We start from the raw sequence: 20,940 nt of genomic DNA on the forward strand, positions 1-20,940 counted from the left end.
ACTCCAAAAGGAGTCAGAATGGACTCTCGAAAAGTGGATGCAATCCTCAAAAGGCCATCACCCAATTCAGTTAAAGGAGTACAAAGCATGCTTGGATTTGCTAATTTCTACCACAGATTTATTCCAGACTTCTCACAGGATGTACACCCCATCACAGCACTTTTGCGAAAAAACAAACGCTTCTTGTGGACTGAAGAGGCTGAAAGAGCCTTCCTAGAGTTGAAGTCGAAATTCACATCAGCACCTGTCTTGAAGCATCCACGTCCCGAACTTCCATACATAGTCGAAACAGATGCGTCCAGTTTAGCCATGGGGGCTGTCCTGTCCCAGAAGGATCCCGAAACCGGTCAACTTCATCCTGTAGCCTTTTGGTCCAGAATGTTTTCGGCCCCCGAATTAAACTATGCGGTTAACGATAAAGAATTGTTAGCCACCAAATCCGCCTTCAAAGCTTGGAGACATTACCTTCTCGGTGCTAGGCACACCATCACAGTAATCACTGACCACAGGAACCTGCAGTATTTAAAAACAGCCAAGGCCCAATCATCCCGTCAACTCCGATGGGCGCTATTCTTCACTGAATTCGATTTCGTGATTACTTATCGACCTGGTTGCAAGAACGGTAAGGCAGATGCCTTATCCCGAATAGGAATGGGAGAAGCATTTTTGAACCCAGAACCAGTACCCATAATTCCAGGACAAAGAATTCAAGCTTCTTGAGTTTTTAGAAGATATCTGCAAAGTTAATACTGTCAGGTACTGTCAGGTTACAGTGGCATATTCTCAATTACATTGGGTCTGGGGAGATTTAGTATAGAAAGGTTTTGGGAAGTTTTTATGGAGTTTAATTTTAAAACAGCCAATTTTGCCCTTAACATTCATTGCAGTCTATGGAGAATGCCCCAAGCCAAGATGGAGGTCCTCAGTCTAAATTCTAATTGGCTGGTGATTGTTTATAGGGAAGACAGTGAACATTCTAAACTGCCTTTCATCGTCTTTGCCCAGCTGAGAAGGTTGTGTACTAAGCTGCTCCTGCTTAACTTGTTCAGGGGTTTCAAGTTTCAAGCAGTCGATCGGCTTCTTTGGAAAGTAAGCAGGAATCTTTATGGAGTTCGTTTTGGCAAAGGACAGGAGTAAGAAGATTTCAAGTTGCCTAAGAAAATAAGTTTCCAAGACTCTTCACAAGATAAGTTCTTTTAAAACTCAAAACTCTTTATCTAATGTTCTTGTTGAAGAGTTAAATTGATTTTCAAGCTCATATGAAGACATTTAATAGAACGGTAGTGCTATCGTTTGTTTTTCTTTGCTACGCTACGTTATTTTTATTCAGCGCGTGGTTTTCCGTTAACAGAAGCCTGCGCGTGAAAGTCTTCGCTTGAGAATCTAGCACGAGCTCTTTTGTGTCACGTGATACTATAGCGCGTGTGTTTTTCTACCCGCGGTTGGTTTTCAGCGCGTGTGCGTTTACTCACTCCTTGGATAAGCGCGTGTGGATTTTTCCCGCGGTTTAGACTTCAGCGCGTGTGCGTTTATTCGTTACTTGGATAAAGCGCGTGTGTATTTTTCCCGCGGAATGGACATTATCGCGTGTGCTTTTTACTCGCTCCTTGGATAAGCGCGTGTGGATCTTTCCCGCTATTTAGACTTCAGCGCGTGTGCGTTTACTCGCTCCTTGGATAAGCGCGTATGGATTTTTCCCGCGGTTTAGACTTCAGCGCGTGTGCGTTTATTCGCTACTTGGATAAAGCGCATGTGTATTTTTCCTGCGGAATGGACATTATCGGGTGTGCTTTTTACTCGCTCCTTGAATAAGCGCGTGTGCATTTTTCCGCGGTTTGGTTTTCAGCGCGTGTACGTTCTACACTCAATTTGGATTTTTATGCGTGTGCAAGATATTTCCACGTGAAATTTTTCGTCGCAAGTTTCAAAGGCAGTTAATAAGAAATATAAGAACTTTCCAGAAACACTAGAACTTCCATTTACTTTTAATGAACTTAAGACTTTGTTCAAGCTTCTAGAGTTTTTAGAAGATATCTGCAAAGTTAATTTCGCATTCATGGACCTACTGAGAAGGCTGAATGATCATTGAGATTCAAGTCAACTAGTAAGGAAGTCTAGTCAGCTTATCACTTCTCTGGGCATTCTGTAGAGAAGTTCCAGGTATGGTTTTTACTTTTTTTGGTAAAGGATATTGAGAATGAAGGTTAGTATAGTACTCAATGAATAACAAGGTGTATATATGTTTATGTTTTTACTACAGGTGAAGAACCAGCTAGTTAATAGCTTCCAGCCTGGTGTTTGTTAATTTGTCCCTTCCCCCTTTCCCCTGGAAGTGAGGTAAACTGAGCAGTTTATAGTATCAGCTCAGAGTGCCACATTTTGGGTGGATTGTCGGGGGCTCAGCAGCTTCCGCAGACACCAGGATCTCAGCCTGACAGATGGGCGCTATTCTTCGCTGAATTCGATTTTGTGATTACTTATCGACCTGGTTGCAAGAACGGTAAGGCAGATGCCTTATCCCGAATAGGAATGGGAGAAGCATTTTTGAACCCAGAACCAGTACCCATAATTCCAGGACAAAGAATCCTTGGCCTAACTACTTTACAGACTTTGGAAGATATTCATTTAAAGATTCAACAACTTTTTGATTCAACAGCCCTGCAGGCCTGGAAAAAAAAGAGGCCCAGATTATTCAGTCATTAATGAGTTACCCTACTATCAAGGGCGTCTGTTTTTACCACACAAGGAACTGCAAGAACTGGTAATCTCCAATTACCATGATGCTTTGATGGAAGGACACCCAGGTATTGCCAAGATGGAAGCTCAAATTAAAAGACAATTCTGGTGGCCCACCTGGCGAAAGGACAAAGTCATTTGTGTTGTCTTGTGGGATCTGCGCCCAAAACAAAAGCCAGAAGAAGAAACCAGCCGGTCTTTTACAGCCTTTGGATATTCCGCCTACACCTTGGCACACTTTGTCCCTAGACTTTATTACAGATCTACCCCCATGTAATGGGTTTAACACCATTCTAGTAGTTTTTGACCTTTTTTCCAAGATGCCTCTTTTTTTTTCCTTTAAAGGGATTACCTTCCGCTTCAGTTTTGGCCAAGGAATTCCTTGAAAACATTGTTCGAGTACATGGATTTCCTTCTGTATTGGTGTCAGATCGAGGTAGTCAATTCATTTCGCAATTCTGGAAGAAATGTTGCCAACTAGCGCAAATCGACATGAGGTTATCTACTAGTCACCATCCCCAGACCGATGGTCAGACGGAAAGGACCAACCAGACTCTGGAACAATACCTACGTTGCATGTTACATCAGACCGATGGCAATTGGAAGGATATATTATGGATTGCCGAATACGCATACAATAACTCAGTACATTCAGGAACCGGACAAAGTCCTTTTTATACTATTTATGGTCATCATCCTCGAACCTCAGAACTTGATTCACCCCAACACTTGGAAATGCCGGCAGTGACCCATCTGCATTCTACTATTACTCAAGCCTTTAAGGAAGCAACGGAACATTTGAAAAAAGCAAAGGAGAAATACAAGAAGAATGCCGATCAGCATAGGAGTGACACTCCCCATTATCAGATTGGAGATCAAGTTTGGCTGGCAACCAGACACATACCCCTAAAAGGGACTCGAACTTTTAATCCTAGATATTTGGGGCCTTACACCATTACAAAGATTATCAACCCGGTAGCAGTTAAATTAGAATTACCCTCTAGTATGCGGATCCATCCCGTCTTCCATGTTTCACTTCTAAAACCAGTTCAACCAGGAACAAGATTAGCCAAGCCACCTGACCCCATCCTAATAGATGGAGAACCTGAATTCGAGGTAAAATATATCCTGGACTCTAAGATTGTTAAATCTAAACTTTTTTATTTAATCGATTAGAAAGGTTACGGACCACAGGAAAGGTCATGGGAACCCAGTGACCACGTCCATGCACCTCGATTAGTGAAGAAATTCCATCGGAACTTCCCCGACAAACCAGGGCCCAGAGGAAGAACAACCTTAGGGGGGCCCTTGGGGTGGGGGGAGGGAGTGCAGTCATGATGCCTACCCCCTGGCAGCTGGACCAAGCCCATCCGCCCCGGAAGCAGGCATCCGGTCATCTGTTTAAACCTCAGAAGCCCCGGCTAGGGGCTATCTGGGTTCAGTTCTGGCGCCTTAAACTCCAGGCTCATAGTACAAATCAGTCCTGGCGCCTGAGGCGCCAGGCTCATAGTCATCACTTACCTCAGGCAGACCATGCTGCACATGCATCCAGGCCAACGTGAGACCTGGTGGGACTATTTTTCCACAAGGACTACTTTTCACTCGGGTGTGGTTCTAGGGACTTTTTACCTGGGACTACTTTCAAAGCTATTTAAACCACGCCCGATCTTCAACACATGCTTTGCGTTATTCTGCATTTAGCAGCGTAACGCTCGCCGTGTCTGCAAACCTGCATCCAGCCTTCTGCCACGCCCGCCTCGAACACGGAGTCCCTAGAAGAGAAAGGAAAATAGAAGAAGAGGTTAGATTACAGACTTCAATCGGATTCCTCACCTGATATCGGATCCTGCATCACTCCGAGCCTGAAGGGACATTCTTCCAGAACGCGTCGCATCCCAGCTGCAGCACCGCTCCATTTTCACCTGCCCACAGCATCTCCGACTCGGCGCTGCCTCCGTCATTTTTCCGGTGATTTTCAACACCTGGGGAAAAGACAAGAAAAGCAAGGTGAGCCTAAAGAGACTAAAAACACAATCACTTATATTACAAGACTTACCTGATTATCACCGCAGGCCTTATTCTTCAATACGCCGCATCCAGGAAAAAAGGAAAAGACAGTGGCTAATCTCACGCATCTTTACAGGATAGTTTGGGTAATACAGACTCTTAACTGAACGCCGCCAGCAACCTCCAGATAGAATTTGCCGCCGCAAATCAACAGGCGAGTGCAAGAGTGAACTTTGGGCAATTTGAACTCTTAAAAAACTTGGCAAACTCCGGACTCAATAATCGTCCAGAACCCAAACACCTAAAACCAGTGAAGTAACTGGTATCTACGCGCTCCTGCATGCCACGCAGGATGGAGAGCTCACCAATCAAAAACATAAGGTGAGGACACGGACTGGGAATATCGGAGGTGGCAAGTGGGGAGATCGGGAGCAGGGAGGGGGGGGGGGTCTGCATTCACACCCACGGGGCTAAATACCTTTCTCCATCTACAGGAGAATATTTCTACGAGTCAAGCTTACAAGACTGAGGGGGTCCGTCCAGACGGTCATCTTTGCCCTACGCTTCACGCTGGTGGAGGCCGCAGCTGTCCGGGTTCGATCTACGCCCCTGTGGGAATCAGGTGAGCGTAACAAACGTTTAGTCGCATTTGGAAAAAGTTAATTGTATTTGAAGATGAATTGGAACTGTGAACAGTCTAAAAGTAAAGTGCATGGAATGAAGCTGCATGCGCTCTGGCATTGCATGGATTGAAGCTGCGCGCGCTCTGGCATCTGCAGAGTATGCATGTACTTCAATAAGGCCTTGCGCGTGAAGTTACCTGAAACATATATGTTTCAAACTTGCCGGACCCGTTTCGTGTTAAAGAAAAGGACGTTGCGACATGGACTGGCGTGAAAGAGAGCTATTGAAGGGAAGCCGTGTCACGTTCCTATTGGCGCCCTGTTGCACAGAAAAGAAAGATAAACAGTGGCGGTCAGCTGTTTATGCGGTTGCAGTGAACAGCGGTCTGCAAAGCCAAAGTGATCCAGGCGCAGAGAAATTAAGTGAGTTTCCTTGCGCGAGTCTCTTTGAATACAATACAGCAGTGCATATAGTGAAAGCAAAGAAAGATTTAACACTTCAGATTCCAGTCAGAGGAGACTGGATAACACGCTAAAGAAAACTTAGTGCATGGACAAACTCATTGGGAGCATGTTTTAAAACGTTTAGGAAAAATTCCTTCCAGAATGAAAAAAGAACACTTAGTTGTTCAATAACGCTGTATATAGTTACCACAAAAAAAGGTAAGCAAACGTTTTGAAGCAACAGTTGTAAGCGGAGCAGCTAAAAAATAATTACCATAAAGCAAAGTTACAGAAATCTCTACAGAGAGTCAGCAGTGAGTTGAAGCAGCAGTTTGTAACTGGGCAGCATTTAAGTATATACCAGTAAGCACACCAAAGCAAAGGTTCTGAAAACACTACAGGGAGTCAGCTGTGAGTTGCAGCAGCAGTTGAGAGCAGAGCAGCTGTTTCAAGAACTTCATTCAATTCCATGGAGTTGCCTTCAGGCTAGGGGCGCAGTCAGTCAGGTAATCAGAGGGCTGAGGGAGAAGTTTATCTTTTGAAATAAAAATTAAAAAATTGATGTATAACTAATGATTTATTTATTGAAGGTTGCCAGAATTCTGAGGCATTCTGAAGTTTGAGGGTATCGAAGAAGGAATCCTGGCCGTTTGTTATTTTATCCACTTCCCCTTTCCCTTGGTCTGTTTCCTCAGTAGTTGTTGTAAATTGACTGCTGGGAGAACTGGTTTGGGGGTCTAGAGGACTATTCGTCTGCTCCTGCAGGATTTCGGCACTTGAACATCTTGATAAGACTACAAGTCTCACAGAGTGTTAGATGTTATTACGTTTCGTGAAAACCAATTCACCTTCCATGTAGATCACAATGGTCAGCAGGGGACACTCCACAGTGGTCGATAATAGCATTTATCCATAGATTTAGCATAAGGGATGGATTTGTACACTAACAGGGTCTGCGACAGAAGATTTGACGCCTATATAGGACAATCAGTAATGTGACACACTTGCATGCTGGCACAAACGTGGTTCGAGTGATGGATAAGTACAGTATGTATATTAATCTTATGATTAGTACAGTTACGGGCACAACAACCAGATAGATAGTAACTGGATGACTAGGGCTACAACAGTAAAAATTGTAGAGAACACGCTCTGGTAAAATCTTTGAATCAAAGAATGTAACATGGTTGTGACTTATTGGCTAAAATTCTTTTTATGTTCTCTCATTTGTTGTCACCTGTTGTACATGTCTGTCTGTCTTGTGGCTTACATTTACAAACGTTTATGTTCTTGATAAATTGAACACACATCACCGTTTCCATGATATACAAGTCTCATTGCATGCTATACTTCTATTTAAGGATCGGTACTGCTGATCGGCCTATGAACATTGTTGCACTAATTGGATGATGCTGCTGTTTGGGCTTGGTTCTGAAATGTACATTTTGATCGATTGACTATGGATTAGGTGCAAAATATAGGGCCTGATGAAGGATGTTGTCTAGTCTGAAATGCTTTCGCATTTCTTCGCATCCGCACTTCACCCGTGAATGAATAAAATATTTAAACGTATACACCACAAAGAACCAAGGATTTTCTCATGCGAATGAATTCAAGAAGGATTTAACAAAACAAACTTTTAACCTCTGAATTATCATGCGCAACCATAGAGTGGGAAATAGGGTGTGCAGCCCACACCGAAGGCTGATTAGCCTAGGTCTCTTCAATTCTCATGGGTTGGTTTTAAGCCAATAAGTACAGCTAATGCTAGGCAGGAGTAGTGTACACAGATCTATGTGATCACTGCGTGGGCCAAAATGCTGCTGATGAAAATGTTGCATCTGAAAATGGCACAGCGCTGTGATCACATAGATCACTTTTTCCTGCATCCCCTTACCCTCTACCCTTTTACCCATAATTACTTGTTGGCGGCACACTTTCCTTTTTCCCTGTGCCTCGACTCCCACATCGCCCCTGCAACGTCCGTTCCGAAATCCCACCGTGGGTTGGAACTGCCACTGCAGGGTCTATTCTTTTTATTTTGGATATTTATTGTACCCACGCAACCCCCAAATCCCATTTTACTGAACATGGCGAGCAGGAGACACCTCCGGACCCCTCGTTCAGTAAAGTGGAATTCAGTATTTCTGTTACTGCGGAATGCACAGTAAAAGTGCATTCTGCATTTTCTTTCGGATATTTTCTCAGAATATTGTAGACGGCACACGCATGAGGACATTGCCTGTTGGCCTGCAAATTTGGCTTATTGTTGTGGGGCGCAGGTGGTTAATTTTGCAACATGGACTGTCAAAGCACACATGGGTGCTTCCCATGGTTGCATGGCTTAACATGCACATTTCCCCTACAGTGCATGTGCATTACAACAGTATACCACCTTTCCTGACAGATGCATGTAGCCACTGTACCTTTGTACAGATTGCCATGTGGTTTCCATTCCCATGACCATTGTGCTCATCTATGCTGGGTGAGGCATGCTTTTGGCCTGCACATTCACTTCACATGGGGGTGGGAACTGAAAAACTTGCCGCCCTCCCCTTCGGCACTGCCGATCCTCTTTATCCCTTTCATGTGGAGGATGGATCTGGCCTTTTCCTCCGAAAAAGTCAGGGCGAAGGCTTCTATGGTGCCACCTCCTGTGTCTGTGGTCTTTCGCCTGTGCCTGGTGATGAGGCTGGGGACCCTGGCCTTCCGTTCTTTCTACTTCTTGCTGCAGTTTTCACTGTCCCATGGGACAATGCCCACTGCAAAGGCCTTGTCCCTGGTGGTGGCCCAGATGGCAGACTTCCTCTGGCCAAAGGTCCTCTGCAGTCTGCTTCCTTACAGTTCTTCAGCATGGCAGACAAGCTCATTCACCAGCACTTGCAGTTCAACCTCTGTATGTTTTTGTTTGCACAGACTTCTCTGGCACCCTTGCTTTCCCTGGGTCATGATTCTGCCAATTATTGTCTAGGTATGGCAACAGAAAATGGGAGATTCAGAGTGGATTGTATTTTTAAAGATGACTGCCAACAGGTTAATCATTCTGGTGAGGATGCCATTTCCAAATTAACAAGGGGGTCCTGGGAGTCTCTCTGCCAGACATTAGTCCTGGTTGCCAGAGCCTTACACAGATTCTTTAGCTCACTATCTTTCACAGAGGTGACATTTCCAAAACATAGCAGTCTTTGTCCTGCCCTGGGGCAGTCGAGCACCGAAATACTAGGCAATTCTCATCTGAAAAAGAGTACCAACAGCAACCCCAGACACCTGTTTCAGTCTGGTTGGACCTTGTCAGTAGGGTGGAGCTTCCTTCTCTAAGAATAGTGAGCAAGTGGTCCACGTGTGGATACCCCTAGTAACTTAGGGTGAGACCCAAAGCTACTTAAATTATGCAAATTAACAAGGGGAGGGTGCTGGGAGTCTCTCTACCAGACATTAGTCCTGGTTGCGAGAGCCTTACCCGGATTCCTTAGCTAACTATCTTTAACAGAGGAGACATATCCGTCTTTGTCTACCCTCTGAAATTGGGTCCAGGGTCCTGCATGTCCAGTTGTACTTTGCACTGCCTCACGGCTTCCCTAGCACTTGTGGTCTGTATCTGCAACCCTAGAGTCCCTTCTCTCTGCACTTATGAGTCACCCGTTTGCTGCACTTTCTGATTTTTTTTCGTGTTGCTCTGTGTGGACTAATTGTATCCCTAGACAACTCTCCAGCTTTCCTAACACTAAGCCTGGACTATTCAGCTACCTTACCTTGATTGGATTTTATCTAACTTCTTAGTGGGCCTCATTATGAGTCTGGCGGTAGCCGTGCCGGAAAAAAGGGCACGGCTGCCGCCAGAGTCATTTATTTTTCTGGCGCCTGGCAATGGGAAACTACCGGGGAATTACAGCCGGAAACAAGAAACTCCCCATTCCCATCGAGTTCCATTGGTCAGAACTGGCGGGCGGGAGGGGCATCCCGCTCGCAAACTTGTACTCTGCTGGTCCGGTAACAATGGTGCCGGTAAGCCTACCAGCACCGTTGTTACCAGAGCGGCAGGGTTGTAATGACCCCCAGTGTCTTCTCTGTTTGCCATGCATAGGGTGGCCTCCCAAAATCCTCCCACAATGGATGATTTTGGAAATCCATCTTACCACTGTACCTAGCATATCATGGGAGCACATTGAATAGTAGTACTATATTTGGCATTGTATGACTACATCTGGCAAGTATGGCTGTGAATGGCATAAGATGACAATAAAATGCCCCTTGCCCATGTTGGTTGGTTCGGCTGGGTGTACCCTTTTATATCATAAACATACTCTTAACACATCCATGTGGTTGATTACAGAAATAGTTGCTCATCTGCTTTAGAAAGTATGTATGTTCTTAATGTTTAACTTATTGAATGCTTTGTTTAAGCCACTGCTTGGGATGTCATCTAGGTCAAAGACCATCTGACAGCACTTCCTCTGATAACATCAGGGTCCAAGGTCAATTGACATCACTAGCTGTGATGTGGTAGGGCTTGTGATGTCACGTCCACTAAACCTGGTATTTTGGTGAATTGAGGTCCCTAGTGGGAAGCCTGGTTAAATGCTTCTAAAATTAGGTTTTCATCTGTTATAACCCAATCCCCATTTCCTGACTGCCACTAGTAAAATACTTTCTAATAATTAGCAGTTATTTGTCGACTGCTCATCCCGGGTGTGGCATGCTGTCCTTCAAAAGGGCTCCAGTCATTTGAAACATGTTGTACATACTATGAATAAAAACAGTGTCCACACTAAAATCCATGCCCCGTTACCTGGAAAAGGTAAGTTTCCAACTCATGGACCAATCACTGCTTTCTACAAACATCCAAGTCCACCACATTTTTACCAAAGTATTTATTAGTTTAAACATCAATATACTATAAAACAGAACTTAGAGAAGCAAACCAAACAAATGTTTTTACATTTTGGTGTTATGTAGATATGCGGCCATTCTACTAACTCGGCACAGAGAATAACTTCAATGATCTGAAAGTATATGTATACCAGTTTTCACCAATAAATGAATGGAATTGGAGCACTGTACCTCAGAATCAAAACCCGACAAGGCATCATCTTCTTCCAGACCCAGCTCTGACATTAAATCTGTAAGGAAACATAACATTTTTTTAAGATTCAATAAATAATTCTTCACAGTGGAGACTTTTCTTTTTAACCAAAAGGTGGGTGGATTCAAAAGGCATAATTACATGTGCATATTATTTGAAGAATACATGTAATTGTCATTAACATGAAACAGACTTGTATTTCAGAGTCAGAACAACCTTTATGTAGGGAACTTGCCCAAAAAATGCATCGCAATTAACAGTTTGCACAATTCATCATATGGCATCATAAAATCATCAAATTAATTTAAATAAATTGGGCCTCATTATGAGCATGCCGGTCCGGGAAAATTCCTAGTGAAACGGCCAGTAATACGGGCTCTGTCATTTTTTCCGGATCGGCATACTCTGTCTGCCGGTAGGGGCAGTGAACCACCGGCAGGTCTGACCTGCCAGTAGTTTAGGCCCCTACCGCCAGAGAATTCACTGAATCACTGGCACCGTTGACAGCGATGCCGGTGATTCAGAGGTTCCCATTCCATTTCGGACTCCATCTAATGGGAATTTACCGCTGTTGCCGGCGCCCGTAATATCCCGGTAGTACCGGGTTATCGTGTGCTGGTAACGCTAAGAAGAGTTTGCCGGTAACCCGCTACCGGCAAACTCCTGACGGCCATTATCACATACAGTAAATGTGTCTTGCAGCAACCAGTCTGATATTTAAGCCTTTAAGTGCCATGGGTATTTCTCCCCAGTGCCAAGGCCTTTTTTGGTGATTTTGGAATGTGGCCATTCAATGGCTTGTAACTTTTTTGTTACATGAGATATCTCGGCCAAATTTGGCTCCTTTTTTTCCCCACATGTAGGCGGTCGTAACGCCACCCAGGAATCCCAGGTTGCTGTAGGGGGGTGAGAGAAAATAAGCAAAAATGGCGAAAATGTTTTTTTTTTTCATAAAATGATGTACAAAGAAGCCTGTGGTTTTTTCCTTGTAAGAGCTAGGAACAAATGGTTTGCTGTGCGGAGTTCCCCAATTTCCTGGCTTTCAAGGACAGGTTGAGTGGAAATGGAAAAAAATTATTTTGATGTGGTTATCAACCGTTTTGTGAGAGGTAGGCGATTTTGGCCATTTTTGCCAATTGGACATGCATGGACGGAATGGAAGAAAAGGGAAGGAAAGCCAAATTGGAGGACAGAAAGGCATATATTTCTGAAATGTAGACAAGATTCCAAGTTTAGGAAGGGGTGATTTGCATAGGTCAGGCAACAACTAGGTAGGGGAAACTGCCATCGATTGGGGGAAAAGCGGGAAAATGACCGAAAAAAAGGTATGTGTTGGACATGGTTGGCTTGGTACAGCAATGGCTTCTATGAATTTTGAGAAAAGCAATGCTCCGCTACATTCCCCCGACTCTTGCAGTTAGGAGAGCATACATTTTTTGTAGTGTTTTACAAAACAAGCAATACCACAAGCCAAACACTGAGCCATGGTACACAGGAGTTTTACGCTCACGGCCTGACCAGACGCACTTAGCATGTGTAAATCGGGAAAACCAATGTGGTGAGGAACGGCAAGCATACATTTTTTGAAAGAGCACAGGCAGACCTTTTCAAGGGTAGGTGACTTGTGCAGGTTACAAAAGTGTATGGTGGCTAAAGCAGTGACTAAATTTAGGTCACATTTGGGAAATGAAAGGGTTGTGAGACATAGGGCACAAGCAAATGGGTCAAAACGTTATGAAATCCACACAAACACAACACATGGCCTACCGTCCCGCGTTCCCACAGGTGTCCCGATGAAAACGGTACCTCACATGTGTGGGTGCACCTACCTGGCCGCCAAGGGGAAAGCCTAAAACACAAGTAACCCCAAGTTTGTTTTCAGAGCGAAATCTCAGACATTCTGCCGACCGGCACAACATACAGATATGGGCCTCGGGTGTCCAAGCCACCAAGGAAAACAGGGAACCCCATGCATTTCCGAAAAGAGGACACCCGTGGGAATCCGCAGAGGTATGATTTGCGCACATCGCCCCAGAATTTATTACCCAGACAGCCCCGCAAAGTCCGAAATGAGGGGAAAAAAACGCCTTTTTCGCACATTTCGGTCGGGGCACCCATCGAAACACGCCCCCAACAACACATGGCCTACCGTCCCGCGTTCCCACAGGTGTCCCGATGAAAACGGTACCTCACATGTGTGGGTGCACCTACCGGGGGCGCAAAAGGAAAAGGGTAACCCACTGGTCACCGCAAGCCTTTCGCCACTGCCCATTGTGTTCATGTGGGCAACCTACAGATTTGGGCCTAGGGTGTCGAAGCCAGCAAGGAAAACAGGGAACCCCATGCATTTTCCAAAAGAGGACACCCGTGGGAACCCACACATGGCCAAATTGGAGGGGTGGCCCATCTCATGTAGCCCTCTCCAGGGGCAGATAATGGGCGGGGCTGTCCTACACTCCTCCCTGGGCTCAGGCGTCCATTTCTAGGAGCAGATATCTGGTCCCAGGGAGGGCTGCATGACATGGCACCCACTCCATTGCCGTTGGGGGGGGGGGTCAATGCCCCATCCCATTAGAAACTTCCCAGACCCTTTGGGGTGCCCCACAGCCCCCCCTAAAAAGCGTTCCACCATTTTCCATTTTTTCTTTCTTTACGAAACTTGCCCTGATGCAGAGGGGCACATTGGTGTGCCAATCTGGCCCCGGGGTGCCCAAACCTTACTGCCCCACCCACTGGGGGGCCTGTCCCACCATTTGTGGCGGCCCTCTCCTCACCCACACCGAACGGAGGGGGGGCACATCATGCAGCCCTTCCTAGGAGGCTCAGGGAGGGCAGCATGAGGTGTCCCCCCAAGCCATTTGGGGTGGGGGGGAGAGGGCCACCACAAAAGGTGGGGCAGGACCCCCAATAGATGGGGCAGTAGGGTTTGGGCACCGTGGGGGCAGATTGCCACACTAATGTGGCCATCTGCACCAAGCGAAGTTGGGTAAACAAAAAAAAAATACAAATTCACAGGCTGCTTTTTAGGGGGGGGCTGAGGGGCACCCTAAATTGGCAGCGAATGATGTACTGCAACGGGGGGTGGCCGTCAACCCCTCCACCCCAAATGGAGGGCCCCACCTCATGCAACCCTCCCTGGGGGCAGATAGGGGGGGCCCCACCTCATGCATCCCTCCCTGGGGTCAGATGCCCCTTCCTAGGAGCTGATATCTGCAGAATGATCTACTGCAACGGGGGGTGGCCCTCAACCCCCCCCACCCCAAATGGGAGGGCCCCACCTCATGCAACCCTCCCTGGGGGCAGATAGGGGGGGCCCCACCTCATGCATCCCTCCCTGGGGTCAGATGCCCCTTCCTAGGAGCAGATATCAGCCCCCAGGGAGGGTTGCATGAGGTGGGGCCCTCCATTTGGGGTGGGGGGGGGGGGTTGAGGGCCACCCCCCGTTGCAGTACATCATTCGCTGCCAATTTAGGGTGGCCCTCAGCCCTCCCTAAAAAGCATCCTGTGAATTTGTATTTTTTCTTTTGTTTACCCAACTTCGCTTGGTGCAGATTGACACATTAGTGTGGCAATCTGCCCCCAGGGTGCCCAAACCCTACTACCCCATCTATTGGGGGTCCTGCCCCACCTTTTGTGGTGGCCCTCCCCACCCCCAATGGCTGGGGGACACACCTCATGCAGGCCTCCCTGGGCCTCCTACAAACGGCTGCGTGAGGTACACCCCACCTCCATTTGGGGTGAGGGGGGAGAGGACCACCACAAAAGGTGGGGCGGGACCCCCAATAGATGGGGCAGTAGGGTTTGGGCACCCTGGGGGCAGATTGCCACACTAATGTGGCCATCTGCACCAAGCGAAGTTGGGTAAACAAAAAAAAAAAATCTAATTCACAGGCTGCTTTTTAGGGGGGGCTGAGGGGCACCCTAAATTGGCAGCGAATGATGCACTACAACGGGGGGTGGCCCTCAACCCCCCCCACCCCAAACGGAGGGCCCCACCTCATGCATCCCTCCCTGGGGTCAGATGCCCCTTCCTAGGAGCAGATATCAGCCCCCAGGGAGGGTTGCATGAAGTGGGGCCCTCTATTTGGGGTGGGGGGGTTGAGGGCCACCCCCGTTGCAGTACATCATTCGCTGCCAATTTAGTGATCATCTGCCCCCAGAGGTCTCTGCCGTTGTGGCCCCATGCCTTGGGGCCACGGGGGCGGGGGGCCGCTTACCTAGTAAGCAGCCCCCCCTCCCTCTGCGTCACAAACGGATCTGTATTGATCCGGTGGCATTGGATATCGTTGTAAAGGGGAGAATATCCCCTTTCCATCGATACCCGCCTCAATTTCCAGCTTGAAATACAGCCGGAGATCGAGGCGGACAAAGAAGGTCTCTTGCCTTCTCTCTTCCCCGCAGCAGCCGAAAATGGCTGCTGCGGGGAATTTACTTTCAGTTGCACGCCGACGTGAAACTGAAGGTAATCCAGCCCCCTGGCAGTGAGGGGGGACCTCCCCCTCACATAGCCCGGGGGTTGGATTACAGTTTTGAGCGATCCCTGCTTTGCAGGGATCGCTCAAAACAAGGTGCCGATGTCAGGACTGGCTGGGTTAGTAACAGGAAGAGTAACAAGATTAACATTGTGCCTTCAGAGCTGGCTGGGTTAGTTGTGCTGTCAGGACTGGCTGGGTTAGTAACAGGAAGAGTTTGTACATAGAATTCACATTGTGCTTGCCCAAGTCAAGATGGAGCGAAATAAACTTAATCTGATTGGTTAAAGGAACAATGATATGTTTGGTTTGCCTGATTGGTGGAGAGGACAATGGGTTTGATTCTTGGGAGGTTAGCAAGATTCTAAACCGCCTTTCATCCAGAGAAATTCAGTGGCTGGTTGTACATAAGTTAAGCTCCTTAAGTAAGGCCTTTTCAGAGTTCAGAAAATCTACCAAAGAAGTAAGAATATCGTTTGCTGATCCAGTTTGAACAAGAAGTCATCAGGTGGGATCGTTCTTTTAAAGATTTAAGATTGTCACAGTGAACTTTCATTTTCTTTTATAAGAAAACTTAAACAGTTAACAAATTTCAAATTCATTTGAGAAAAGAGACATTTACAGTTAAAGTTATTATAAGGAAAACAAGCTTGAAGATAGTGCGTAGGAGTTTAAAGCTAATTAACTGCGTGTAATGTTCTTCAAGACTGTTTAATGTGTGCGCGAACTCGCAAGTCGTCGTTTACGTGTTTTTGAAAGCGCGCGGGTATTCGGAGCGATAGAGCGCGTGCCCAAATGAATTGAGCGAGCGAATTTTAGCGCGTGTATATTTTTAACGTGAAAGACGTTTCATGAGAAAGCGCGTGTTTTGCGATAGAGCGCGTGCCCAAAAGAATTGCGCGAGTGAATTTTAGCGCGTGTACATTTTTTACCTGAAAGACGTCTCATGAGAAAGCGCGTGTTGGTTTGCGATAGAGCGCGAGTCCATTTTGATGAAGCGCCAGTTGTTTTAAACGCGTGAACTGTTTTACGTGAAATACGTTTCGTTTCTCCACGTGAGTTCGGTAGCGATAGAGCGCGAGTCCATTTTAACCAGCGCGTGTTATTTTTTATCGCGTATACGTATTTTTTCACGCGCGCAGGTTTTGTAAAGAATCGCGTGTGTATTTTAAACGCGAGGACAATTCTTCATGTCTTCTGATTTCACGTGTTTATCGCACACGCTATTTAAGGAAGAAACTATACGTTCTTTGTGTAAATAAGGAAACAATTCACACGCAGAAGGAAAGCAGTATTCCAGGAAGTTAAAGAATGTAATTTAATGTAATTTATGCAAATGGAATTCAATACTTCAGAGAAAGACTGCAATTTATGAAAGCATTGAAAACTACATAAGGTTAAAAGAACTTTGAAGCAAGAAGAATATCTAGTTCTGAAAAGGTGTTTGCAAAGGCCATCACTTTAGGATTCTAAAGAGACTTGAGTGGCTTGAACTATATGCACAACACAAGATATATTTAGAAGATATTCCACACAGTTTTACTAGCCTCTAAGTCTTTTACTGAGGTTTAAGAGGTAAAGAGTTTAGAGTTTATTTAGAATAATTTTAGAAAAGAAGTTTTTCTTATCATATAAGTAACCAGGTGTATTTGTTTACCACAGATACCAGAACCTACCAGACGGTTGCAGGGCTGCAGTGTCTCCGTTGTTATTTTCTCCAAATTCCCCTTTCCCTTTCTTGGGGTTTTCAGCTCAGCTTATATTTAAGGGTTGAGAGGTGAACTCCTGGTGAGGGTTTGTGGGGCCAGCATCAGCTCCTGTGGAATTCAGTCAAGCCGGACCCTGACAGCCGAAAAGGACGAGCCATCTCGTCCTTGGCACTGCGTGTGCACTGTCAAGGACGAGATACCTCGCCCTTGGCACTTAAAGGGTTAAAAACAAGCGTGAATAACCACCTTTGCCTTCGGTGAGCATACTTGCGACATTCTAACAGAAAATGCGTAGTTGTTTCAGTTACTAAAGGGCAACATTTGTCAGATGCGTTTGACCAGGAAGGAGCGTACTCCGCTACTGGAAGTACATTTAACCTGAATTTAATATATAGATATATAGAGATTTCATTCAAGCAATGCTCTGCGCTCCAAGTCAGCTTTGTATAATGATACAAAACATCCAATTTGTCTATAACATCCCTAAATTTTGTCAGAAATTATTATATCTTTCTGCAAGGGATCATTAAAGACTTTGCTCGCCATCAGAAATTTGATATGGCGAAATGTTTTTCATGATTTGCCTACTGGAGATTGGATTACATCCCATATCATCTTTTTATAATGGGCTAAATTGGCATTTTTGTGTAACCGTAACCAAAGGGAAAGAGCATCAAACTGTGCCTTAAATGTACTAGACTTTAACCCTACTTCCACGAGTAGAGATGTTGTGGGTGAACTAGTGCTAAACCAAGGTTTTGTTTCACAAATGTATTTTATATTATGGTCAAACTGTCTTAAGATCCGATTCCCCAGAGATCACTGCCCTATAGTGCTGCAGACGATGCTTTGGCCTTGCATACATCAAAGGCTAATGGGGGTGACAGCTTAGATGGCATTAAAGTGTGTTAAGATCTCCTAATCTTTTTATTAAGATCAGTTCACTTTTGCCACATTGAGAATACCACTTTACACCTCTACAGAATCTAATCCCCAAATAATCATATGAATCTACTTCCTTTCCTACAGCAGTTCATCGTTAAAGCTAATGGTTGCCTTGATGTTGCGTGAATACTGGCATTCCATGGCCACTGTCTTTGCTCCATTTACTGATAACTTCCTGTTCTAAGAGAAATCTGATGGGATCTCCAGCTGTTTTTATAGACACGATCTAGTCTTAGATATCAACACAGCATCAGCTTGAAGAATGTCTATTTTGTAATAGGCATAGGCCGCTTAATTTGAAATTCCAGTTGCCAATTAGAAAGAGCAAGGGGGCGAAAAACACAAAATTGATTAACTCTGTAAAAACTGGAAATACTTTTGTTTTCTATCCACCTTGTCCAAATCTGATTTTGGCAGAGTTGTGTGCATATAATTTCTGGATTGGATATAGGATGTTCAATGGAATTTTGAGGCCCGTTAGTACATACCCTAGAATGTTTCGATCAACACAATCAAATAAAGTTTTAATGTCCATGAAAATCCAATATAATGTCCCCTGCCCCGAGAAGGACTGGTTTACTTAAGCTCAAATGGAGACAAAAGGCCAGCTCTATAGTGCCCAGGAGCTGCTTAAAACCTACTTGGATCTCAGAGATAATGTTCCTCTCCAACGCCCAGTTGTCTAACCAATTTTAAAAGAATATACCTTTGAAAGATTGTCAATCAAACGGATGGGCCTATAGTTCCCAGGGAGATGTTGGTTTCTTTGTCTGAAAACTGAAAAAATTGCTTCAGCTAGAAGGCACAGACCCATATCTGTGGTTCTTCCCTGATCAGATCAATTGCGATGAAGTTCCAGACCTGGAGCCTTGCCTTTTTTGAGGGGATTAAAGAGCCATGTCCACTTCAGCTGTTATTAGAGCTATATTTTGTATGAATTGCTGGTTTTGTGGCCGAATCTCTGTGTAATTTACTAAAGTGTTTGAGCCATTTCACTTTAGTGATTGCGGTTTCAAATTCATGATTGGATGTTGAATTATTTGTTAACATCTCTGAACTCAGATGCCAGCAACTAAGCAAGTCTTTTAGTGTAAAATGCTCCCTTTAAGGTTTCCCATTTATTGACTTCAGCCTCTTTTCCTTTGTGTTCGAGCTAGTTTCTTATAAGCCACGCGAGACAAGGCTACCTTGTTTGCAGTCTTCAGAGGTTTTGATCTCAGATAAGAGAACCTTCTTTGCAGCTCTGAGCTCTCTACCTGGCATTGAATCTGTTTGACAGGTTTTGTCATACTTGGAGAGATAGCATTGACTAGTGCTCGTTACAGAGCTTTTGAAAATAGAAGCATCTGGGTTTTCCTGTGGGTAGTAGGCTTTGAGGACTGTAGCTAAATCTATCAAACGTGCATTATGAGTATCGTTAAAATCTGTGCACTTAAACTGTCTTCTATTATTGGAGAAGCACATGCAGTGAAATGAAGGTCTTTTAAAGAAGTTACTGATACAAAGGTTTGTGCAGTAAACTGAAGACAGACTGGGCCATGGTCACTCTCAACCCACGGTATGAACGTCAAGGATTTGCTGGCTGTCTAGTTTGTCACTTCCAAGACGATGTAGTCAGCCAATGGGCAGCCAGCATATCTCCGAACAGTCTCCCATTATAACCTTGCAGTTTCAAGGTGTACAGGAAGGCCATTTCCAGTGCCAGGCTATATGTCAATTTTGAAGGGGGACAATGTACCCCAATAATTATCTTCATCCCTTATCAAGCTTCCTGCATGTTATAGAAGTTCTATTTGGGTATTAAAATCACCCAGTACAATCTTAAAGACATTGGGCCTCATTACAAACCAGGCGGTCCGGAAATAACGGTGGCGGTAAACCCGCCGCCACCGTTGTTTCCAGACCGCCTGATCCCGACTCCTGCAGGCGGGAGGTGATGTTCCCCCCAGGTCTGACCTGGCGGGTTTAACACCGCCGGCCTGCAGGCGGACGAGGAAACACCGGCAGCATTACGAGATGCTGCCGGTGTTTCCATGATCCCCATTCCCATTGAGTCCGATGGGACTCAATGGGAATGGGGATTAACACCATTCCGCCTCCGTGATTCCCGGGAAACCGGGGTTGTAATGCCCCGGTAATTCGGGGAATCACAGAGGCGGAATGGTAATACGAGTCCGGCGGTAACCAGGCGGTTTTACCGCCTCGGTTACCGCCGGACTCGTAATGAGGCCCATTGGCTGTGTCACTATTTTTAGAGTCAATTTGGATCTGGGATCATTTAACCTTTGAATATCCTAGGCACTGGGTTATCGGGATTGTATTTGTGAGTTCTTACATAGATGTTAAAAAGCAATGTCACCTTTCCATTTGGAAAAATTAGTTTGAGACAGACGGTTCAATGGAGTTTCATTCACTTTTATATTCGCATCAAATCAACTTAAATCAGGCCTTTTATTCTGTCGTTATTTTTAAAAGACCACTGTGACACTGGTCCTAACCAATAGTATCACAAGACAATGTGTTTTATATAAGAAAGAGTCATACTCTATAACTTTGATAAGTACCTCTGTATTGAATATACATCCTCCATTAGTCAAATGTTATTAACAAGTGAACCCCAACATGAGCTTCAACTAAAACAACAAACCATGCATTATGGTACAAATCTCCCTTCTTGGTTACTTGACCTACGAGCTATTATCTACAAAGTGTTTCGACCACATGTCGTTTTCAAGGCTGCAGAATATCCTTAACTTAAAATATAATCACAAACAAATATTCCTCAAGCACAAATTGACATACAGTTACAAATCAATCATATGCATGGGATTATCTTTCTGTTATGCCTTAGCAATAATACATAGTACCAGATGGGAGAATGAAGGACAAACAGACAGAATACAAAGATACCCTTCATACAC

The 20,940-nt window shown here is 45.2% G+C and overlaps 1 protein-coding gene across 5 annotated transcripts in view; it reads right to left on the bottom strand.

Annotated features, from left to right (window-relative positions):
* ANKRD26 (ankyrin repeat domain containing 26) overlaps positions 1–20,940 on the bottom strand; it is a 915,250-nt gene that overhangs the window by 661,560 nt on the left and 232,750 nt on the right. For all 5 annotated transcript variants that reach the window (XM_069627947.1, XM_069627948.1, XM_069627949.1 and 2 more), the window contains one exon: positions 10,872–10,930. In XM_069627947.1, coding sequence (XP_069484048.1) covers positions 10,872–10,930 — 59 coding nt within the window. The remainder of the gene's footprint in view (positions 1–10,871; positions 10,931–20,940) is intronic.

This window comes from Ambystoma mexicanum, chromosome 12, assembly GCF_040938575.1.
Source record: "Ambystoma mexicanum isolate Mex_15411 chromosome 12, UKY_AmexF1_1, whole genome shotgun sequence".
Taxonomy (NCBI): Eukaryota; Metazoa; Chordata; class Amphibia; order Caudata; family Ambystomatidae; genus Ambystoma; species Ambystoma mexicanum.